The following is a 25,789-nucleotide window of genomic DNA, read 5'->3' as shown; positions in this document are numbered from 1 at the left end:
TCCTAGCTCCCAAAAAGGGCAAGTAATGTGATGCATACAGAGAGAGTCACAAACTCAGTGCTACTCTAATTTCCAAAGTGTGTATGAGTGTGTTGGGGACTGGGGTGCCCACAAACAGGCTTTGATGCACCCTTTATTTCTAGCCAATCAGCCAAGGAGCCCACTGGTACACTCCCAAGCCCACAAAATCTTTGAAGGGGTCCATGGATTTTCTTTCTCCTATTGGCCCAAACAAAGTCTCTCCACCGTAGAAGTCATTGATAAAGGTGGGGGGAGGGGCGTGGGGAGAGAGACTATTAACTTCAGTGATGCAGAGTTAGGCCAAAGCAGAGCACTTCTGAAAATCCCACCCCTACTCTTTACAAAGCCTCTAGTTATTAAATGTTGTATTTGTCATTATGTCTAATATCTGACAAAGAAAGGGAACGGACTTTCCCCCAAAAATCAATATATTACACAGAAAACAAAAATATTCAGAAATTCATGAAATAGAAAGCATATTTCAATATAGAACTTCTTAACACAGTGTAATACAATTCCTACAAACTAAACTGTCATATTACACACAAAATGCAAATGAAATTAACTTTTTTATTATGAAATACCATGACTATAGTTAAGAAAAACAGTTGAGTAATGAATAAACTAAATCTCAAGAAATATCAACTCTTTAAAAATATGTTGCCCATGTCATCAACATTTTAATTTGGATACAAGTATTTGAGGTTTTACCTATTTAAACCAATTTAAATTCCCCCAAAAGATAGGAAAGTGACAAATAAATCAAAATTAGTTTAATAGAATGAATAGTTACAACATTACTTTAATATTTTGGCAAAGCACAAACCAACATTTCTGAAGAAAAATTCTTATTAATTTAACCAATATTAAATGTAAAGTTGACATTCATTTGGGCAGCAGTTGTATTTTGATTCAACAGCATGGCTACTGACAGTATATGTACTATCTGTGTCACATAATTCTTAGAAGAGAAGTAACAGATACTTTTGAATTTTCCACCATTGTATTATATCAATTTTCCCATATTCTCTAACAAGAATGAATATGATTCAAAAACTTTTAGCAGCCATGAAAACCACAGATAGATATCTTGTTTTATATCTGCATTTAAAATTATCACCGTGTACTGCTATGAAATACACTATCACAAATCTCAACACAAATTAATATTTCCTGACACATCACATCAATTACTTTTTACTGGCTGAAAAATTGCTCCATTAGAAAAATGTGCAACACCATTCTGGGACACTAGCTGATGTGTACCTAAGATACCTATTAAACATATTTTGTAGATTCTAGCAATTTCAGTTGTGGCAAAGTACCTTCTTCTCCTCAGCAGGCTCAGTCCTTTTTAGCCTTGGAGACACAGGCTTGGGCAAGGCAAATCCTTGCAGGTAGCACAGGGTTTGGCTATTCCTTTTCTCAATCAGCCCCTTGTGCTTGTTTATCTTCCCTTCTGGGGACAGAGTGCAGCCTTCCTTGCAGGAAAGGTTCAGAGCCTTGCTGCTCCTAACTTCCTGGCAGCTTCCCTGGTTCTCTCACTCTCACTCCCCCCCCTTCCACGCCGGGGAGGGTTTAAAAAGGTCCCAAGCAGTTGGAGCCAGCTGAACCTAATTAGTTCCCTAGTAACCCCTTGCCCAGCTGAATCTTATTTCCCCATGGTTCTCTCTCCTCAGTGGCTTGGGAGAGGCCTTTTTAACCCCCTGGGACTGATTACTACCCCCTTTGTAGCTGTTTGCCCTGGGTTTGCCACATAGTTAACATAAAATGTAAATTAATTACTTTCATTAGACACACACAGTGATGGTTTTAATATTCTTCCTATTCACATCTGAAAGCACTTCACATTTGTTTTATTCTGTTTTATTTTATTTTTTTAATTTTCAAACTCAGGGATGAGTAATTGACTTAATATTTTAAAAATGTGTTTTTGCTACAACTCTCGTAAGAAATAATTTTACTTCACTATGCCCTACCCTCCTTAAGCAGTAAGTAAGGATCAGGAAAAAGCAATATGACTTTTCATTTGTCAGATATTTTCTGAATCACTACATGGAGACACTAGAGAGAGACTGAAATGACTATAAAGACAAAAATGATCACTTATATAACTCTCCTAACCTTGTACTGCGCTCAGCAGACCTTACATTGATGAATGACAGATGACTGGAGAAACAAAGTATTTTTTAAAGTGTCAGTTATGAAGTAAAGTTGTACAGTCTGTCATTAGCTCTTGTTATTTCCTCTGCCATCACAATGAAATGGCACAAAGATTAGTGTGCTGGGATGGCAAGTGGAAGAGGAAATAAGGAACTTTGTTCTCCTTATAACTCCCTTCACTAGGCAAGTTACCAAGAGGTAACAGAATTTACACTAAATGTTTTAGTTGATATAATTCACAGAGCTTGCTTCACATTACAGAAGATCAATTATTACCTAAAAATGACAGGTTTCAGAGTAGCAGCCATGTTAGTCTGTATCTATAGGTCATCTCGATTATCACTTCAAAAGTTTTTTTTCTCCTGCTGATGATAGCTCATCTCAATTGATTGGCCTCTTACAGTTGGTATGGCTATTTCCACCTTTTCATGTTCTCTGTATGTATAAATATCTTCTTTCTGTGTGTTCCATTCTATGCATCCGATGAAGTGGGCTGTAGCCCACGAAAGCTTATGCTCAAATAAATTTGTTAGTCTCTAAGGTGCTACAAGTACTCCGGTTCTTTTTACCTAAAAATGAGTATACATGTCTCTCCATAATAACTAAGTCTTACAGTACTACTCTATGGCAGTAGTTTTAAAAACTTTTGAGGATCTCAGTAAAAAAACAACAGGGTTGGAGGTTTTTTGGAATCTGACCCTTTAATTGAAAATAAAGTTGTCATACTGAAATGCATTCAAAAATAATAAAACACCGAAGACCATGCTTTTCTATAGTTCTGGAAGGCAGAATTTTGCTTTCAGGACCAAATATGTTAAATCTTCTGTTTTGACCAGGAGATTGTTTTTAGTGGTCTTTTCCTGTTCTCCTTTCTCTGTAGGCTGTTTATTTACAGATAAGCAAGGCCACTCTCTGCCAAACCTCTATGATTAGGCTCCCAGCCAAGTGGACTCTGATATAGAGATGAAGGCTGGAGAGTACAGTTCTCCAAACCACCTGTGACCGTAAACTCAGTACAATGGCTATGATACTCGTCAATACTCTAACCATCTCCACCTGACCACAGAGGCCTCTAAACAGTAACCAGGGGTCCACAGCCAGGGCCAGAGTCCTCTTCTCCCAGCCAGGGAGTAGCAGGCAGAGGCAACCACAGTGTCCCCCCTACTACGTCTATCCAGACAGAAATCAGCGGCCAGACACTAGGCTCTCAATCATCTAGGGGCCAGAAGCCCAGCCAGAACATCTATTCCCCAAGCTACTCCTGAAAACACATTCACAACAGTCCTGGACCATACCAGGGCAGATTCTAGTCTGCACCTGGAATACTGGGCTCTCACACAACTGGTTACATCTCTGTGATTCTTTGCCGCAGACCTGGTTTAAGTTAAACCTCCTGCCAGCTGGCTAGCAACCCCAAGGGACTAAATACCAACTGTGGATGGCCAGAGCACAGTAGCTACAGCCACTCTCCAACATGCCCCATGCACAAGCAACACTGACTTTCTACCCACTGGAGACTCTCCCATGCTTAGGAGCTTGCATGTGGTTTCCACTCCTTTTTGCACCACTTGGTCAGCAAAAAAGGAATGGAATGGGGCAGAGAATCTGTACATATTTTCCTCCAAAATGCTAGTGTGGGCTTGATCCCCTCAAGCTGTTATGGTATAGCTATTCTGATTTGTTAGCTGTTCCACAAATCTAAAATGCTGACAGCTGGGAAAAAAGAAGAACACACAAACCAGGTGTTAACCATGGAATGTGAACAAGAAGTGAACATGTGAACTGTTTCACTTAACAATTCAAATGATTCTAAGAAGTTCACCTGATCAGTAACACCGTTTCAGAGCAGTCAGATCATAGAGATGATTGAGGATGACCCAGGGACATTACTATACAGCATGCTTCTACTACAGATGGGTTTGAGGCCTTTTCCTGGACATACTCCTCGGCTTCCAACCCCAGGTTTGAGGCAACCCTCTTTAAGAGCTCTTGGTGAGCCTTGGCATCATCCTGGGGAACTGGGTGAGAGGTCCCATTATTGCCTCATCAGGAGATGACGATGAGGAGGTCGATACCAGCAGGTCTGCCACCTCTGCCATGGTGGCCTCAGTTGAGGCTGGGTGTCCCTGAGGAGCCCGCTCTAAGTCTGCGTCCAAGACAGGGGGCGGGGAGGAGACTGTCACCAAACGTTTGTCAGATGCCCCGAGGCTGACCTATACCCCCGCAATGGCTGGGGAGAACCCCCAAGAGTTCCAGAGTTGCTCGGGGAAGACCACTGGCCCTGAGGCCATGCTGCCCTTGGTGGTCCTGTGGGGAATGCCAGTGCCCCTGGCCCACGGACAGGCTCTCCTCCTCGCTGTCAGAGCCCGAAGAGGGAGATACATGTCTGGGGGACCAGGACGATGCCAAGGCCATCTGTCTAGCCCGATGCCATCGATGCCGACCTGGACCTCCACTGAGGATCTGAACAAGGGTGATGACTCTCGACACTGTGATCAGCAGCAGCGTTTGGCAGATCGGCGATGGTAACCCAGTGATCTACGCCTGCCACTTAGCGAGCGCTGCCGATCTGTTGACCAGGACCGGGAGCAAGTAGACCGCCGCATTAGAGATCGAGGATGTGCCTGCGGTGAACCATATCCACAGTCTGGCGACTGGTGGCGGGGCTCTGGGGACCAGCAACTCAATCCGCCAGAGCAGTGCCATGCACTGGGAGAGCAGTTCAGGCACTCACGGCACTGGGGCTGTGGAGACAGTTGCCGCCCTTCTGCAGGTCTGCGCCAGCCCACTGGTGATCGCCACCTCGAGCCCAAGGAGCGTTGCCTGGAGCCGGGGGACAGATGCTGGGAACTCTGGTCCATGAGCCGACCCATGTTCAGGGCCTGGTGGGTCTATTTACAGTGCACACTAGATAGAGAACCACTAATGGAAGAGATTGCCTGAGCAATCAATGTTTCAGCAACTGTCATGGGAGGTAAGAAGGAACTGAAAGAGAGCAGGGTCGTCAGTCCCTTATACTGATGCTATGAGCATGCAACGCCAGAGGCACTAGAACCGACCCAACAGATATCGCTAAGAGAAACATTTCCAGCAATTGTGCTTGGGGCGCACAAATATCTACAATGGAATGGACATGTGCAAGCACTCAAAGAAGAACTAGTATTTGAATTGCACATATTTTAAATATATTGAAAGGAATAAAAAACAAAAACTATATAAAAATGTACTAACTACAGATTATAAGCTTTTAGGCCTCCTGGAAATGATTACCAAAACAGTATTATGCTAACGAACTAATAAGAATATAACAATAAATTGAATTTTGAAAAATCTCAGCCTTTAATAGCAAGAAACAAACTCCATCAATGATTGAGGTCTACTGAATTGAAGAAAAACTTTAAATAAATCAGTTGTGTGCCAATAAGAGACTTTTCTAACCTCTATACAGTATGTGTGTGATGGTTCATTTTATCTAGCTCTCAATCACTTCTAAGATACTGTGTAGATCAAAATGAGAAACCAACTTGTGGATGTATAGTAAGTAACCGAAAGATGTACAGAATTAAACCATGTGACCTGAGGTTACCTCTTGCTATCAGAGGCTAACAGAGCAGTGAGAAAAGACCTTTGAAGCATTATGTAAGTGTTCTGGAGTAAATTATAATAGCCTACACAAGTGCATGCATACATCTAATGGCCACAATGAACAGCTGATAAAATAATTTTGCCTAAGGGGTATTAGAGCAAATACAGAAACTATTTACTCCTTTTTAATTCTAGGAACAGCTCTTGATCAAATCAGTGAAATCATATTTGAAGGGCTATATGGTCTCAACATCAATACCAAAGAATTAGCTTTCTTTGATAAAACCTTACTTATTAAATTAATATAATCTGGAGTGGAGGGGAGTGAATTTAGTGTCTCTGCAAGTGTCAAATTGACTGGCTTGAATACTGAAGTTCTTTGTCTATACAAAGAGCAATACCACTATAGTCATTCTTACATCACCCTACCCGTGTGCTTCATCCTTGTTCCTTCACAATTCAATCTTAATCCCCTTTATTCTTTGGTTGTCTTGAAACTGCCAACAGTAGTGCCAATTATGATGGAAAATTTTGTAATGTGACTACCAGATCACTAGAAATCCAAGTAATATCACCAACCACATTCATTTTCTGTGAAACTGCATTTTACTGTATGCCTAGGGGTATGCAAGAAAAGATGGTATTGTCTAACTTTATCCTCTAACACCCCCCTTATTCATCATTTAGCGAAGATATCCACATTTATTTTTCTAATATCAGAAATTATTCCATCAAGGCTCTTAATTTTTCTTCTATGAATTCCTTCCAATTTGCTGATTTCCTTCTATTATTGAGGTGTTTGGAACTATATGCAGACTTCTTCATGGTGGTGCATCAATGCCACGCAGAGAGAGACGAACAACTTCCTAATAGCCAGTTTGGTCATGAGAAGAGGTGTTTAAGATAATGCCATGTAACGCTTTAGATGGGTCTAAAAGCAAGAATGCTTCTATGCTTTCCTGTCTATAAATGCATAAAAATGTCTAGGGCACTTTATATAACTATACATCAGTGGGAATCTTCTGATCTTTTTACCTTCAGAATAAAACATTTCAGCACTTCAACTTTAACTAAAGTAGCTTTCTAAGGAATGGCACAGTAAGTTATTTCATTCTCCACAGAGTCAATTATATAGCTTCAATTTACTTTGCACCACAATCAGGCTACACTGGCTCCTATGCTCTCACTTTGGTCTGGAGTGAGACTTTAAAATCTCAGGAGTTAAAGTTTAAAACTTAATCTAATCACTTCTTTCTGTGGATATTTTTGTTCTTAAATAAAAAGTGTTATACAATGACTAGTCCACAGCTCAAAGCTGCCACCTCCAGGTACTCTTCTACAATAAATTATGTTCCTGTTCAATTTCTTGAAGATCTCAAAAAGTAAATAATCAAACTTTGTCCTAGAAAGATTTTAAAAGATTTTAAAGGATTTTTAAAAGTCTGTACATTTTGAATATAGTTCAACTGAAATTCTTTCACTCACATGTGAATACTCATTTGGCCCATACTAATTTCACAATTGATTATTTAATCATCTGTTTTATACTGCTGGTCTTGTATGTTCACTAATTGCAGATACTAATTACCAATAAATTTGGTTTCACTGAATAATATCTTTTCAGATGTGTGCCTACAGCTCTCATTATTATCATCAAGAGCTGTATGTCCACACTGAGGTTGAAATAGATCCCTATGTTATCAACAAGTTCCTTTTATTACAATTACTGCTTTTTAAAATTTTCTATATATTGCTGGTAAAAGAACATTTAAAACAGATGCAGATTACTCTGAAATAGCGCAAGAAAAGTATTTGTAGAGTGAAATTTAGAAGCCTTAAATTATTTGTTTAAGCATTTATTAAATCACATATTACTAGAGTGGTCACTATCTAAAAAGTTCACATTGGCCAACAGCAGTGATGACAGGAGATAATGGTTAGGACATTTTGTCTTAAGTCAACTGAACTGGAAACCCTTTTATATATCAGGACCTAAAACCAAGGTTCTGTGTTTCTCCTGCAAGAGTCAATGAGATTGCTAACATTTAAAGCTACCTAAAAAATTACACTGCATTCCCTGAATACCTGACGGTGCTTTAAAAGTCGGAGAGGTCTCAAACTATAGGCCAAGAAAATCTGATTTTAAAAATTGTGTTTAATTATAAGTATCAACTCCGCATCTGTATTCTGTTAATGTAAACAGGCTTTTTAATTTAAAAAAAAGCCTTTGAGTTTACCTTCAAGAAAGTAGCACAACAGCTTTCTCTAAGACTTAGTTCAGTTTTTCCAGAGATTCTGCCATAGCAACAAAACTGACAGTTCAGTTTACCTATACATCTTACAGTACATGATACTACTGTACTGCAATTTTAGTTTTGTAATACAGTTATGGCCCTGCATGTGCTAACAAGACCACAGTGAAATTGAAATAAGTAAATGAACAAACAAGTGTACTTCTCACATCAACAGTTCAAATTACACAAAACCACAAGCTCCTATTCTGTACTATTTTACTCAGTCTCAGTTTTCAGAGCTTAGGGTCAGCTTGAAAACTGAGTTACCATCTACATTAAGAAATGGTACAACAATCTTTCTAAGTAAGGACTGAAGAAGCTTATGGCACAAGTGTAAACCTAGAAACGAGATTATCCTCACAGTTTAAAATTTATGGAAAATCACATTTTCAGCTTCAGACTGCCATTTGCACAATATATGATCATTAACATTGCGCATGAAAGAATGAATTAAAATATTAGAAGTATCCCAACCTGATATAAAGCAAGACTGTGTCCATATCTCTGGAGAGGTCCTTTTGATACAGGTACTACATTCCATATGTTGCTGTCTAAATTATAGCTAAAAGATAAACAGAGAAGTAAACATTTTATTATCTAAAACAAAATGCCGCGTTTGGACATTTCTGGACACGTCATTTTCTTGCATTATACATACTAGACATAAAATCCCTATTTTTCTGAATGTTTTATCTTGTTTTGGGCTTCAATATTCTAGTATGGAATTGTGAAAATCAGAAAAATGTCACTTTATAGGCATATATCAAGTAAAATTATGATTACAAGGATCCATTTGGCCAACTCTGTATTTCATGATTCATATCCTGTTCATTAATGCATACAAATATGTTTAATAGTGGCACAGTATTGTTACAATAGTATGTTTACAGTATTATTACAATAGTTAACATATGGTTTAAAACATACAGCATGTCTTTCAAAAACGAAGGTGCAATGAGACTTCATTCGTTGCTTCTATCCAAAAGGAAAGTTACCTGAAGTCATAGTTCCTTTCCTCATTTTACCATTAATACAATCTAAAACTGATGTGCAGTGCTGATATGCACTGTTAAATAGCTATGGTATTCTGCCTTAGAGGTATTTTAGGAATGGAGTGAAGCAATTACTTTGTATATATCATGTCAGATTCTATGGTGCAGCCAATAAACTGTGGGGAAGGAGGGAGATGCTTGGGGCAAAAGCAGCTTCAAGCCACTTTGCTTTCCAGCTTCTCTCCTAATAGCGACTATATAAAATTGTACCAGATGCTAAAAGACCAGCTTTAGGCCTACTTTGTGCCAACAGAGCAGTACAAAACAGTCACAGCACACTGGAGTATTGGGCCTATAGTTTGTAAAATGTTTTGGGATGAACATTGCTATACGTATACTATATTTTTATTGAATTTTCCAAATTCCCTTAATATACTGATTTTGCCAAAAAAATTCCTCTTTCTTGGTCAAAGAGCTTTCATTTATTTCGAGAAACCTTGAACCATTGTTTTAAGCATATACCTCTTGCCAAGACAGGTGAACAAAGTTATAATTTGATTCTAATTAGCACTCCCACCAGTTGTTAAGTAGTCCCTTCCTTCCTGCCTGTGAAAACAGCAGAGAAATCACTTCCAAAATCCTCTTATTATTTCAAGCAAACATCAGCATCAAAAGGAACTAGCATCTGGAATGTGAGAAGTTTGATCACAAGGCTGCATGTGTAAAATTATAAGTCATTCTTGATAAAACTGAATTACAAAATATTACATGACACAAATATTCTAATTTAAACATATTAAGCACCAATACTGAAAAAACAAAAAGGGACAAATTCTTCTCTGAGTGATGCATGCACAAACGGAGAGTAACCCTATCGACTTTAATTATTTCCAATATATACAGAGGTAACTCACAGCAGAATTTGGCCCACAGTATTTAACTTTAGTCCTAGAAACTCACATTGTTTCTCTTAGTACTTTAATCTCGCTTTTTCATGCACTTCCTCCTTCCACCACCGTCACTCTGTCTCATCGAATCTTGTACAGTACTCAAGGTAAAGCGGTAGCGGAAGAAAGACACAGTTGAGTTGGTCCTACCATGGGTGTAGGAGGGCATCAACCTGTGGTGGCTGAGGGCTCCCCTGGAGCAGTATGTTGCGCACTTGCTGATCACTTGCAAAGTGAATAGATTTCTGGCAGGAATCCCCCACTGAGTGAAAATGTCATGTACTACCAAATTGTGAAGTTCCCACTCCTGGTTGATCACAAAATGTCTCCTGAGCGAGTCTGAGAATACATTCTGTATCCCAGGTACATAGGCTGCAGACAAGAGTATTTGGTGGTTAATGTAACAATTCCAGAGATTGATCACCTCTGCGCATAATGCGGATGAACTCGTCCCTCCTTGTTTGTTGATGTAAAAAACAGTGGTGGTGTTGTCAGATGTAGTGAAGCGGTGTGGCCTCCCTCCTAGCCAGAGCAGGAGGGACCACTCTCTCCGCCCACTGGGCAGTGTCCGGCCGGGCCCGGCCCTCCCACCAGAAGTTGAGAGGCGGTGCAGGAAGTACAAAAGGTGGAGCTCCCAGCCCAGGGAGACTGAGCCAGAGAAGGAGACAGACATGTCCTGCTTGCTGCTGCCCGCAGACCCTGCAGCCGAGCCAGATGGCGGCCTGGACCTGGAGAAGCTGAGGCTGAGAAGTAGCTGGAGCTGATGGGACTGCCCAGCGGCCGAATACCCTGACGAACCGGAGACCACAGAGCCGGATCTGGAACTCTGGTAGGAAGTAGCCCAGGGGTTTAGTTTGATGGTGCTGTGGCTTAACAGCCAGCCAGCACGTTGTGAGAGGATCCCCGCTGATCTGGCAGCGAGACACCCTGCCACTGTTAGGGCCCTGGGCTGGAATGCAGTGGAGTCAGGCGAGCCTGCGTTCCCCTACCCCTGCCACCGCATCCCTGGGGTAGCAGTGTCCCCGCCATAGGCCACGTGGCAAGAGCTTGCCAGTGCTCCCCTGCCTAAGGGATCAGCAGTGTAGACGTCTTGCCAGCGCCCCCCTGCCTAAGGGATCAGCACTGTAGATGGCTTGCCAGCACTCCCCTGCCTAAGGGTTAGTGTTATAGACTGCTTATCAGCTCTACCCTGCCTAGGGCCTCTTGACCATTTGGACTTAACCCTGTCACAAAGGCCGGGACACTGCACCCACTCTGCTAATTCCTCCAACAGTAGGCCATGATCCTGGTGACATACTGACGCGGGGTGGCCTCCCTCCGAGCCAGAGGAGGAGGGACCACTGTGCCCCTACAACATCAGACATGATAAGAACATGATGCAAGCGGATGAAGGGACGAAAGGATTGGCATGCTTTTCTCACAGCTCCACTGTGAACTCCACTCCTTCCCGCAGCCCACCAAAGATTCATCAGCGATAATCATCTTGTCTGGGGAGAAAGGAAGAAAAGGAACCTCTAAACATATGTGACGTGCGTCTGTCCACCATTAGAGGGATGATAGCACCTTGTCAGGGACTATCAGCATGGAAACCATGGAATGGTGGTTCAGCAAGTAAACAGACTGGAGCCATGTCTGGAAACAGCAAAGGTGGAGTCGTGCAAAGGGGATCACGTAGGTACATGAAGCCAAGTGGCTGAGGAGGGACAGACAAGTTCTGGCTGGTACATATGGATAGTTCATGATGTGAGTTATGATGTTGCTCATTGCCTGGACCCCGTCTGCTGGTAAGTAAGCTCATACTGTGACCGAACTTATAGTAGCTTCTATGAAGTCCAAAGACTGTGTGGGGTCTACGATAGATTTCTGGACATTGATGCTGACTCTGAGGGAAGAAAGAAGGTTGAGTAACATGGAGGTTGACACCTGGGATTCTTGCCTGGGCCCTGCGAATAGGAGCCAGTCATCAAGATATGGAAACATGAAGACACCATAACATCTGACATAAGCCACTATGACAGAAATAACTTTGATGAATACTCTGGGCGTGGTGGCTATACCGAATGAGAGCACTCTGTACTGGAAATTGTGGGTATCCACTGTGAATCTCAGGAAATGTCTGTGGGGCAGATAAACATTGTGAAAGTGAGCATCCTTCATATCGAGAGCCGTATACGACATGCCCTTCTCTAGGGATGGAATTATCACTATTAGTGTGACCCTATGCAACTTGAGCTTGTGGATGAAGCAACTGAGGTGCCAGAGATTGAGGACTGGCCCACCCCTTTCTTCTTAGGTAACAGGAAGTAAGTTAAGTAGAATCCTGTTCCCTGATATTCTGGGGGAACATGTTCTATTGCTCCCCTTTGAAAGAAGGAGTTCACCTCTTGAGTAAGAATGCTGTTGTGCGAGTGGTCCCTGAAGGGGTCAGGGAGGGGGGCCTTAGAAGAATTAGCATGATAAACTCGATTTTATAGCCACGGTGGATGATGTTCAACACCCATCTGTCCATTGTTACTGTATTCCTAGCATGGCAAAAAAGAGTGCTAAATGACCCCCAAAGGGAGTAGGAGAGTTCTGAGGTGGTAGACATAGTGGTTTGGCAGCTCTCAGGCGTGCATCAGAAATTCTTCTTGGCTGGAGGTTGCAGCTGTGACATCGAAGCCTGTGAGGGGGGACCCTGGGAGGCAAGACCTCTGTGTCTTTTGATGTTTCCTCAGAGACTCTTAAAGTCTCAGAGTAGAATTGAGGAGACCTATAGCATTGAGTGAGTGGTTGGCAGTGGAATTTTCACTTCAGGGCAGGAGTGTAGATGCCCAGCGCGTGAAGTGTGGCCCTGGAATCCTTGAGTGTATGCAGCAATTCATACATCTTCTGATTAAAAAGCTGGGATTCATTGAAAGGGAGGTCTTCAATAGTGTTCTGTACCTCCCTAGGGAAACCATAAGAATAGAGCCAAGACTCCCTACACATGACTATGGCCAAAGACATGGCCCTGAAAGAGGCATCTGCTGCATCCACCGCCGATTGGAGAGCTGTTCTGGCCACCAGCTTCTCTTCTTCAATATGCCCTGGAAATGAGCCTGATGTGCTGTGGTGGGCTACCAGTAAATTCCTTGAATTTACTGTAATTCAGGAAGCCATATTTGGCTAGTAATGCCTAATAATTAACTGTCCTGAATTGCAGGCTAGAAGAAGAAAATACCTTGTCTCTCGAAAGGTCCAGATGTTTGCCCTCTTCATCAGCTGGTGTGGATTGAGGATGTTGTTGTTTGGCCCATTCAGTCTCAGCCTGCACTACTAAAAAGTTTGGAGGAGGGTGAGATAAAAGGAACTCAGAACTCTTGGCAGGAATGTAGTAGCACTTTTCAGCCCCTTTAGGGGTAGCTGTGCCACACTGTGCTAGAAGGCTCCAGAATAGCTTTGTTAATTGGTAATGAAATTCTCACCAGTCTCAAGGTGTGAAGGATATATCTAGCAACTTGTGTTGGGGAAGTATTGAATTTCTTCCAGGGGAATTTGGAGTTCCCCTCTGACAATCCACAACAGTTCCTGAAATTTTCTAAAGTCATCCAGTGGGGAAGGGGATGCTGTAATCATCGCCTCATCCAGAGATGAAGAGGGAAATCTTGCTAGTTATGGCAGCACCGCTGGTACTGGACTAAAAAAAGAGTTCCTCCTCCACCACCAGACCCGAACACCTGCCAGAAGGATCTCTTAAGAGTGAGGCAGGCAAAGGAGCCCTTGCAGCAAGTGTGGGTTTCGAGGGGAGGGTATTGTGACTAGGGTATCCAATATGGCCAATAGGCTGGATCTGAGGGAGGTTGTCCCTGCAACCAGGGGGGCCAGAAATGTATTTTTTTAATAAAAGCCAAATTTCTCACATAATCACTTGACTCCAGAAGTTGGTGTTTTAAGAAAAATATTAAATGTCACAAGACTTGAAATAAAATCATGACAGTTGGCAAAATTGGTCTTACTAAAATTTCTGATTGGCTAACTCCTTTTTTTCACATTAACATCCTCATGTAGTAAACCACTACCTCTTAGCCCAAGTAGTATTGGTTCAATCCTATGAAGTGCTGAGCACTTCCTGTGGGGTTGACCTTAAATCCTATTAACTTTAATAGGAGTTGAGGGCATTCAGGACTTAACATAATGAAGTCTGCTAAGGCCTAGTCTACACTAACACCCCAATTCGATCTAAGGTACGCAACTTCAGCTACGTGAATAACGTAGCTGAAGTCGACATACCTTAGTTCGAACTTACCGCGGTTCAGACGCGGTCCACACGCGGCAGGCAGGCTCCCCGTCGACTCCGCGGTACTCCTCTCGCCGAGCTGGAGTACCGCAGTCGACGGCGAGCACTTCCGGGATCGATTTATCGCGTCCAAACCAGACGCGATAAATCGAACCCGGAAGTTCGATTTCCAGCCGTCAAACTAACGGGTAAGTATAGACCAGCCCTAAGAGTGGAAAAGGGATAAAGAGAACAGGAAGACAGAACTGGGAAAGAAGGGATATAAAACATAACTAAGGAGGAAGGCGTAGATTGGGGACAGATGACAAAGGAGAGAAGAGGAGTGCAAAGAAAACTAGGCAAAAATTGGTGAAAAAAGATATTTGCATGTTATATACATTACCACACCCCATGTCTGATTTTTTTTTTTATTTAGATTGTAAGCTCTTCAGGGCAGCAACCTATCTTTCTTAGAGAACTTTGGAAAGCTATATAAATAATAAAATAGCAAGTAAATTCACATTAACATTAATTAAAATAAGTCTATTTTAATATAACTAACTAACATTGCAAAAAGCATTCTAGGTATAATATTTACAAACAATACATTCAAGTGAAAGTATTTTGTCACACTGCAAATATCTTAAATATTTTAGAGCACAAAAGAGTAACAGCAACTGTTATAAAAAAGTGCCAGTGTCATGAACTAATATTGTTTACATTGTTTTAATTCTCAGCCATTAAAAAAATATGACTAGAACACAGAAAATTGTAATTAATAAGATTCCTTTAAAATAGATTGATAAAGCTTTCGTGAAAATGTAGGACAGTAATTCAATGGAATGTTATTTACCTAGCAAAGATCAATTCCACAAAGAATAACAAAGGGGGAATCACTTACTTTAATACCATTTGGAATGAACTGTAGTTAAAGGTATATCCACCAATCACCCACATAAATTTTCCATGTAGAACTGCTTTATGGGAAGCCCGACCTACAGAAGGACTGAACGGCTTTACATTTGGTAGAATCCAGTAAGACTCCATGGAAGGAACGTTCAAAGAACAATCAGGGCCTGTTTTACAAACAAACATATGTAAGTTGTATAGTCTGTTAGGCAAAGGTATTAAAAGCTCTACAATGTAGAAATTAGAACGGTTTAATTATAGATGTCAAGATTGCTCATTTTGACAGTGTGCTGATTTTTATGTTTAACAGCAGCTTGAGGCATAATTTAGATAACAAGGCAAGCCACTGACATTAAAAATGTTATATTTGCTCAAGTAATAAAAGGTAGATTTCTGCATTCGACTCAGACTCAGAAAAAATACTGTATGAATCACAAAATGAAAGGAAGACATACCAAATTTTCAGATGCTGATTAGACATAAAAGGGTAGCAAAGGGTATACTATACTTTACCATGGAGAAAAATCATACTGCTATTTGGTCTAACCTGGGTAATTTTATATCAAGGTACATAACACTTCAGTACATTATGTTACAGTATATATTATACTATGTTACATCTGGGAAAACAAATGTTAGTGTTTGCCAGTGCCATAGTGCACATGTTTTTGAGAGGAAAATGCAGCACAGAGTGCTTTATGAAAAAAACAGAGTTGAATATAAAATATTTTATAGATTCTTCTATAGAGCTGCCAAAAGCAACACTCAGAAATCTACTGTTTTAGCAGGAAAAAAACACTTTATTCTAACATTTGGTAGCTGTTTATTGCAAGAGAAATTTGTTGTTGAATGACAAGTATTTTAAAACCACCCACAGGAAAAGATGTTTATAATCACAGACATGAGATTATATATTTTTTTAAAGATTTTATGTTCTATAGGCAAGAGGAAACTTTAAAATTTTAATGTTTCAAGACTAAGTATGTTTAGGGCTTTGCTAGAAAGGTGGCACAGTTTGCACTATTCACCTTATGTCAGTTATTGTCCATACTGAGTGACTGGTTTTTCTTTTTGTTTAGGGAACAATGAATTATTTGGTGATCCTAGATATCCTATTCTGGTTTTGGTGTCATCAGTCACGCAATACAACTTTTGTTGTAAAAAGTGATGGCAGATAGATATTCCAGGACAGTTAAATTATTAAACCACTTTGATGCTGAAACTGAGGAAGGTGATAAGTCTCTCCAACCTGGACAGTTGGGAGATAAAGCTTTATTCCAAGCCATAAGAAATTACTGAACCCTAGGGCAAAGGCTGCTAAGGGTGGTCCGGTGTAGTTCTCTCACTTTCTAGGGGAGCAGAGTGTTGGCTCACTAAAAATTGGTCTGCATCCAAAGTGACATACAACTGGAGGTTCACCAGTGTGTTAAGACTTAAAATTAGTTAGAGGGGGTATTTAGTTAACTGAGAGTTCTAAGAATTAGGTGTCAATTCCTTGAAAAAGACAACTTAAAGTAGTCTATTAAATCAGAAAAATATAATGAATGTTAATGTTAGTGTTATTTCAATGGTCTTCATTTGGTTATGGAACAGAGCCTCTGTTACCCAGAACCTGGACAAGACCCCTGAGAATTCTTGATAAGAGGTCTGGCTAGACCAATGGCTACCTTCTCCAAAGCTGGCTGACACTCCAGGAATTCAGTGCATTAGTGCTAGGCAGCATGCTTTGATGTCAGTATTCAGGGACTGCCCTCCATTATAACATTTTCTGTGTCCCTAATAGTTTCAGGTAACAGGGGTTCTATTGATTAAGAAATTAAGTAAAGATCATTATGGCACTAGAGAAAAATATCTTCCAACTCCACCTACTTTTAACATCAGAAAACAACTTTGCTTTTAAGAATGCTATCCTCAAACATTTGACTAATATTGATTGTAACAATTCTCTTTGGATTCTTCCTTTTCTTTCACTTTAAGATGTTTTGATACTCTAATGAGCAAAGTGTAATTGTGATAAAAATCTAGAAAAAAGGATTAGTCATTCAATTCTAATTAGAGTTAGGAAACTTATCCAATTACAAATATGAACAAAAGTTTGGATAACAAAGACATTGAGCCTGTCATTTTTAATTACTTCTATTAAGCCATGACAAAAAATTCTACATGCTATTGTACAAGCAGAGAAACACATGTCAAAATTTCAGAAGAGGTGTCAGAAGAAAGCAACCTCTCATTGCACATGATGCAATCAACATTTTGGCTGAACAACTTAACTCCACACTTAACATGTGAGGAGCTTTCCCCTTACATGAACAAGTAATCACTCTTTCCTGTACCTAAACATTTACAAATCAAAGAGATGATATGCTGTGATTTTGAAAGCCGCACAACAACTGTGTGTGTTGTTTTGCTGGTACAACCCCCAAAATGGCTGAATGGATGGTTTTTGAAAAGGTGTTTTAAAAAATTGCTCTCAGGCTGGTGCCCTATATGTCAAGTTTCAGCCTGAAGCCAATTTTTTCCAGCTAAGTTATAAACTGTGGTTTATAATAGAACTGCTACCTGGTGCCACTATAATCAATAACTATACATATAGATTAAACATACAATGACAAGAATATGCTTTTATAGCAGAGGAAATAACTCTTGCAAGACTGCAGTGTCTTTTCTGCTCTACTACTTAAGTGTCAGAATGTGTCAGTCAATAACCTTGTTACATCTAAATGAGAGGTTTTGGGGTTCAAGCCTTACATAAAGACTTCATCTTGTACTGACTCCATCATTACAACGTCATCAATAATCTGCTATGTATATCTTTTTAGTTGTGATATTAAGCAAAAATCATGTGTTGAAATTCAGTGGGTGTCCAGGTACAATGTTAAGACTGAAATAATTCTGTAACAGAATGTTCCCTGGCCCAACTTTCTGTCCCAAGGAAATAGACTGGATTCATACACATTTAAGGCAAGAGGGGATCATTATGATTATCTAGTCTGACCTGTATACACCGGCTAAAGTGTAAGTGAGATTTCAATGGCTTATGCCCATTTAACCTCTATATTATAAATACCTAAATCATGCACTTAGCATCAAAAGTCTATTCTGGGTTTTTTGTTGGTAGTGGTGGATTGGTAAATTTTATTATACTGTTTAAGTACTTGCATCTTTTCAGCTGAGTTGTCAAAACAATTCACACAACTAATATCAAAGGAAGAATGTCAATTGGTTTAGGCCCAAATTTGTATGGACCATAAAATTATTACAGTCTAATGAGAAATGTTCTATAGCGTCTAAGCATCAATTTTAAATGTATACTTGAAATCCACAACTGGTTTTCTAATACATTTTAAAAAGCAAAGCAGTTTTGCTGGGATCACAAGAACATAACATATGTGAACTCCACTATCTACTGTAGTACTGTTCCCAGAGCCATTCATTCCTGCTGATATCACCAGAGATGTTGTTTCTCAGACAAAGGAATAAACAAAGATAAAAAGAGTAGTGCCGCAATAAAAACACAACAAAGTAAATGTTTGCCAAGTGGGGAAGGATGTATTGACAAGGAGAAAAAAAGGTTATTTTTCAGTCCCTAACATGGTAGTACAAACAACACACACACACCCCTTGCCAAAGAAGGCAGGACAAGAGGCAATGGGTTCAAACTACAGCATAGCAGATTTAGATTCAATCTCAGGAAAAACTTCCTAACGGTAAGAACAATAGGACAATGGAACAGACTGCCTAGGGAGGTTGTGGAAGCTCCTTCACTAGAGGTTTTCAAAAGGAGGATGGATAGCCCTCTGTCTTGGATGATTTAGACACAACAAATCCTGTATCTCGGCAGGGGGTTAGACTAGATAACCCTTGCAGTCCCTTCCAACCCTATGAGTCTATGATTTCATGAAAAATAAAAGACTGCCCAATCCACAGACATTCCCATCCCTCTGTCTCTCCCGCAGCCTTCTTACAGCCCTTCTCTTTAACACATGCCAAAGGAGAAAGAAAAAGGAAACTGGAGTTAACTCATTGTGTACTGGGAACGAAGTGATGCCTCTGCACCCCGTCAATCTAACTTCAACTCTGCCCAAAATTAATATGAACTTTCCCCCTTAAAATAACCTCCTTGATATTTTATAGAAGATAATTATTACAAGTAAATGATCTATACATATTATATTATCCTGTATGGAAAAACTGAGAAAGTGTATAGGTTATTGAAAGACTCATTAGGACTAGAAATTCACACACAATTGCCAGGAAAACATCATCTGTATGTTGTCCGCAGCTGCACAAATTGTCAACTTTACTTCCTAAATAACAAAAGAATCATGATTGCTTGTACACAAATTACACTCTATTTCTTAAATGCTGTACAAGCTCAATTACTATCTTTCCTTTTATTTTGTGGCCAGAAAAGATTAATGGTATTGGCATAGGTTCTAATGAAAATGCGAACAATTCTAATAAATTATATTTTATGCATTAGTACACATACTCTAATAGAAGTTTAACCTCACCTGGACTCTGTTTCAGCAAAGCACTTCAGAATATTCTTAACTTTAAGACAGAAATTAATGGGACTACTCAGGTGCTTAAAATTAAACCAATGTTTAAGTGCTTAATTGATTAGAGAAGGCCTTCCATGCTTAAAGTTCAGCATGTATTAAGTGATTTGCTGAGTCAAGGCCCAGAGTCAGATAACTAAAGGACATTTACATCTTTTATTAGTTTTATCACTGTGGCTCAGAAATATAGTGGTAAACAGTGACACCAAGTGGCAAACACTGAACAAAATACACAAACCAGTAATAGTGAAAATTAGTAGTTAACATATTTAAGAAAAACAAATGATGCACTAGTTATTCTAGACCAGACTTCAATTTATAAAGACAGATCATAAAAAAAACAATTACATTCAATTAATGTGTTCAATACATAAATCTCACTGTACATAACAGTAAAATGATTATGTGAGAAAATAGTTTTTAAAAGAACAAATATGAAGTTCAACACTCAAAGCTTAAAAGTACATGAACCCTACAATCTCATTCCCATGATCAACAATTAAAAAAATCTCATGCATAATAACTTTCATAAACCATTACATTTTACTAATCTAAATCTAAAGCCATGAATACAATTTAGGTATCAGACTGTATATGTGAGGAATTTATAACTAAACAAACAACAACAAAGAGATACAATTAACATGGATTTTTATTGTAAAATCACTTAAAGAGCAGATGCTTTTGCATGGTAGAATAGTTTGTCCTATTTCCTTACCCAGACTTAGTAATATGGGTCATAAAGGGAGTGCTGACAAATGCCACATATGGGTCTTGTTTTCCCAAGTAAATACAAATACTACAAACTACCAACATTGTTGGAAAGAAAATATATCTATGCTATGGAAACTTCAAAAAACCACAATATATGCATTTTGTCTGAAACATCGCGTGGTAGCTGTAAAAAGTTAAGAAATACCCATGTATTACTTTATGTGTGAATTTTTTTTGTTTTTTTTTTATTGGATTTTCCTCCTATCCTTATAATGGATCACTCAGTCTATGGGAAAGGAGGAGATTTTTACCTTCTAAGACTGAATTGGAAATCAATTACATTACACTCAAGGTAGAAAAAAATTCTATATGTTTAAAATAGTAATTTACTCAAATATACAACATGAGAGAAAGAATCAAATTTCTATTTATTGAAGAGTTTAATGAACTGCCAAAGTGGCAATCTGCTTCTGTAGTTCAAGTCCTCAAATCAATTTCCACCTAATGAGAAAACAGCTTCTGTAGTCTTGGACCTTAATCTGTTCCTTAGGGACTACTAGGAAAACAAAAATATTGACTTGTTCAATATAGGCTTCTGAGCTCTATTGTTCATATGAACAGCAGGAATAAATTTAGCTAATCCTACTATCCCAACAAAAGGTTTTGTAGTTATTAGCTGCTTCTTGTTTTTCATGTCATCTTACTGGAGTCAAAATACACAATTTTTATATAGCGTATTTTGACTACACTATTTATAAACTATAAATAAGGTTTTTTAAAATCCTCAAATACATCCCCAAATTATTTCATTATCAAAATGTGTACAATAAAAAATATTCTGTATCGTAATGAACTTGAGACATTTTAAAACATCCTTTCAGGTACACAGTATCTCTCTGGAGATCTAGAAAGACAAAAAATTCTCTAGCCCACAAAAGTTATAGAAATTCCTTTATATTTTCTAGTTTATTTATATAGGGTCTGGACTAGTGTCTCCAGGCCCAATAGCATGAAGGTCCATCAGGAATCTGGAAACCCTTTCATCCAAGTTGCCTTGACAGGATTCTGGTAAGGATGTTTTTTAAAAATTATTTTGCTTTGGGCTCCCTCAAGCCGCCTTTTACCATCCTCTCTATTATGGGACTTAACTATTTAAAGTAAGTCATATGCATGTGGCATTATTTGTGACAGGCATAATAAACTATTTACTTGGGAACAAAGCAACCACCCTCAAACTAGCGTTTTCTTCAAGAACGCGTCTAATGCATAACAATTAACAAGGAATCTTCGCCAATTACCTTTTTCTTTTTTTTTTTTTTTTTTGCAGGGGGAGGCGGGGTGTGTGACTGAGAAATTGTTTGGTTGCTATTTAATTCCAAGTGGGCTTGAACACAAATGTTTTCCTGCATCATGATCCGAAAACCAGGAGGCAATTTGCATCACAGTTGGATTGCCATTTTGGTCCTGCTGGACATCTCAATGGTTCTGAGGTATCTCAGAGTGTTTTGGGGAACATGGGGTACAGTACCATCAGCACTCTGATAAAATGCAACTTGCTCACCTCACAGACCATGTAAATTCAGTCTCTATTTTGTAAATGCTTGTCAATATTGTCAGCTGTGTACACCAGAGCTACCTCATCCGCAACCACAGGCAAACAGGTTTGCTGATATGTACACGTTGTGGCAGGATGCTCTCTTTTCCTCTAGGTGAAGACCCTTGGTATAATTTCTATAGAAAGAATGTGTCAGGCATGGTATGAAAGTGTTTTTCCAGCTGTGCTATTTGTGCAGAAAGTTGCTTTACTTATCCAGTCACAACCTTTCAACAGCAACACATGCACTGGTGACCACAGAGCTCTACTACTGTAATTCTCCCATAACAGGGCTTCCAGCAGTGCCTGTCACTTTCAGCTTGTTCAGAATACAGTGGTGCATTTGCCCACCCTGCATTCTTTACACTGGATGCTTATAAAATGGCAGATTTACTTTAAGCAGACGCTGTTGCTTTTTAAAATGGTAACAGTTAAGAGATGTCCTTCTTGCATGTTAACCCAATAGCATCTGGGCAGTCATAACCCCTTCTAGGTCATCACATCTTAAATCAGCAGGAAGTCAAGTTTTCGTGGTGATGAGCCCACCATGTGGGACTTGCTAAGCAACTCTCTCACCCATTTCTACATGGCAACACAGTGTTGGAGCCTTATGTATTACTCTCCATTTTTTCATATGGCTGCCACCTCTATTTATTTTTCCTGCATATGGAAAATTCACAGGGCATTTTAAAAAAAAATATAGGGCTGTCTATTCATTGCAGTTAACTCACGCGATTAACTCAAAAAAATTAATCGCGATTAATCGCACTTATAATAGAATACCAATTGAAATTTATTAAATATTTTTGAATGTTTTTCTACATTTTCAATATTGATTTCAATTACAATATAGAATACAAAGTGCACAGTGTTCACTTTATATTTTTTAATTATAAATATATGCACTGTAAAAATGATACACAAAAGAAATTGTATTTTTCAATTCACCTCATACAAGTACTGAAGTGTAATCTCTTTATCATGAAAGTGTAACTTAGAAATGCGGAAACTACAAAACACAAACCACCAAAAAAGAAAATCAACCTTCTGCTGGTGGCATCTGACTCAGATGATGAAAATGAACATGCGCCAGTCCACATTGCTTTGGATCATTATCAGCATGGAAGCATATCCTCTGGAATGGTGGCTGAAGCATGAAGGGACAAATGCATCTTTAGTGCATCTGGCACGTAAATATCTTGCAACACCAGCTACAACAGTGCCATGCGAATGCCTGTTCTCACTTTCAGGTGAGATTGTAAACAAGAAGCAGGCAGCATTATATCCTGCAAATTGTAAGCAACCTTGTTTGTCTCAATGATTGGCTGACCAAGAAGTAGGACTGAGTGGACTTGTAGGCTCTAAAGTTTTAGATTGTTTTATTTTTGAACGCAGTTATTTTTATACATAATTCTACATTTGTAAGTTCACCTTTCACGATAAAGAGATTGTACTACAGTACTTGTATGACGTGAACTGAAAAATACAATTTCTTTTGTTTTCTTTGCAATCCATAAATTTTTAATGTTAACTGGTAATACCATCCGGCACCTGTAAAATACACAACCTCAGGGAAGGAAAGATAGCAACACCTAAAAGATTTTGAAAGAGATCTGAATATATTGTTCTAGAACAACATGCATTTTGGTATAGTGGATGTGTGAAAGGTTGGCATATGATTGATTCTATCTCCAACATTCACTGTTCGTTGCCAATCTAGGCTTAAACAAACATTACGGAGTTAAGTAGTATCTGTTTGATATCTTGTTCTGGAAGAATCGTAAGGATAAAGAACTTGAAGAATCTTTCACATTAAGCCAGATGTCCTCCCAGGATACTGTTGTGATAGTACATACAAATTTTAACACCTAAATAAGTTATTTTCTTGCATATTTGAGATGGAAAATGCTAAAAATGAGAGGGATCTGGTCTTTTGGATATATCCATTTCTTGTGATTTTTTTCCAGTTAATGCAAAAACCAAGAGCGCTTTCCACAAAAACAACTAAATTCAATAATAATGGGACTGATGTGGATGGATTCTTCAATAGTCACTTTTCAGAGAAGTTGATGAGACCAAAGCAATAATATTCCAACTCTAACATTCAAAGAGAGTAAAAACTTAGGTCTTGGGTTTGTTTTTCCTTCAAACTAACTAGAATAAATTACTGTAACAGGATAGTTCCTGGACTGGTACCAAAAACTATTTTCCCTGACTGATTTAGTACCAGTCCACAAACAATCCTTCTAGGAAAATCCTGTACAAACTACCCTAACAAGAGAACATCTGGCTAAAGAAGGTTCATGTACATTCTGAGAAAGTGCAGGGTTATTGTAGACTGTGCATTTGGTCAACTGAAGAGAATACGGTACCACATACAGAAGGACGAAACAAAGGAAGGGGAAAATGAGATAGCTATCTGAGCATATTGTTGCTCTATATCCGTGTACCTATATGAAAATCTCATCTGTATATTGTGAAGATGATACTGCAATAAAATACATGTGAAGTTCCCCTCCCTCTCTACTGCTGTCAAAGTACTTGCACAAACAAAACCAAACAGAGTGAAGAAAACAAATTATTCAAAGTGAATACCACTGGCAATCGGCTATATTTACCAGGTATGTCATGCACACGAAGGTGGTAGGTGCACAAGAGGTACAGTACTATGCCACAAGTATGGAAAGTGCACAGTCATCCCTCCACCATGCCTGCACAAGGATGGAATGCATTGGGTACATCTGACCTTTGCACTATCCATCATCCAGGTACTGGCTAACCCTCAACCAAATGTCATTGGCTGCAGGACCTGGTAGCATGGAGGGAGTTGATGGCAGCAGGCTGAAGCTGGATTCCAGGATAACTGCCCATCTAAACAATGGCTAGTACTTCGTATTTATTATTTTTAAAAGCCTTAAAAATTATTTGGGGAGCAGGACTGGGACAACAGAACTCCGGGTACTCTGCACTCATTGCCCACAAACTTCCCCATGGGCCTTTGAGATGCCCAAGGTATAGACTGGCTCTGTACTTTGGGCTCTCTACAGACCCCTATCAAATTAGTGGGAGTATGGAGAGGTCTCAGGACTTTTACTAGATTGTGAGCTATGTTTCTTTGCCTAGCAAGAAAAGAGCTTTCACAGATATTATCCTCTCTTGGCACTGTTGGACAATCCAATGGATCCCTTCCTCAGAAAGATTCATGAAGAGATTTTTGTAAGTCCTCGATCCAAAATAAGTCCTGATGGCATCACACCACAACTGCACGAGTACTTTGGTATCAGCCTTAGGCCAGCTAGCCACACACTAGAAGGATGATCCGTCCTCACCAGACACCATCTGACTGGACATGTGAGAGTGCAGAGCTATAAACAGATGCTACATAGGTGCTACATGGCAGAGAGTCATATGCTAAGCAGGGTCTGAACACCAAAATTGGGTGTTTGTACTGCTGGAGATAACTTTCAGTTCTAGGGCAGGAGAAGACGACACCACAAACATCCCTGAGGAAATTTTGGGAAGGCAGTGCGGCCTTCAAGCACTCCAGTAAGCCATAGTTGCATCCCCACTGCACTCACTAGCTCAGGCATCAGCATTACCCGAGCTTCAACCCATAGTTCCTAACAGGTTAACCACTTAACTTGGGCTAGAGATGTGTGTGTGGATGGGAGTGACATTAGGTGCAACACTCGCATTGTACCTCGAGCTAACTTTGCAGTGAAGAAAAACTATGAGTGTGTTTGTAACAAAAATGTTCTCTTGCAAGTA

General features: G+C 39.5%; 1 protein-coding gene across 1 annotated transcript in view; it reads right to left on the bottom strand.

Moving 5' to 3' along the window:
* Window positions 1-25,789, bottom strand: part of ATRNL1 (attractin like 1) — a 998,829-nt gene that overhangs the window by 854,085 nt on the left and 118,955 nt on the right. The window contains exons 6-7 of the mRNA XM_026651053.2: window positions 15,141-15,315; window positions 8,538-8,625 (exon numbers count right to left, since the gene is read on the bottom strand). Coding sequence (XP_026506838.1) covers window positions 8,538-8,625; window positions 15,141-15,315 — 263 coding nt within the window. The remainder of the gene's footprint in view (window positions 1-8,537; window positions 8,626-15,140; window positions 15,316-25,789) is intronic.

The sequence above is a fragment of the Terrapene carolina genome, unplaced genomic scaffold (assembly GCF_002925995.2).
Source record: "Terrapene carolina triunguis isolate 2854851 unplaced genomic scaffold, T_m_triunguis-2.0 Scaffold95, whole genome shotgun sequence".
NCBI classification, from domain to species: Eukaryota; Metazoa; Chordata; order Testudines; family Emydidae; genus Terrapene; species Terrapene triunguis.
Note: the sequence above shows the minus strand (reverse complement) of the source record. Positions and strands in the feature narration are given on the sequence as shown.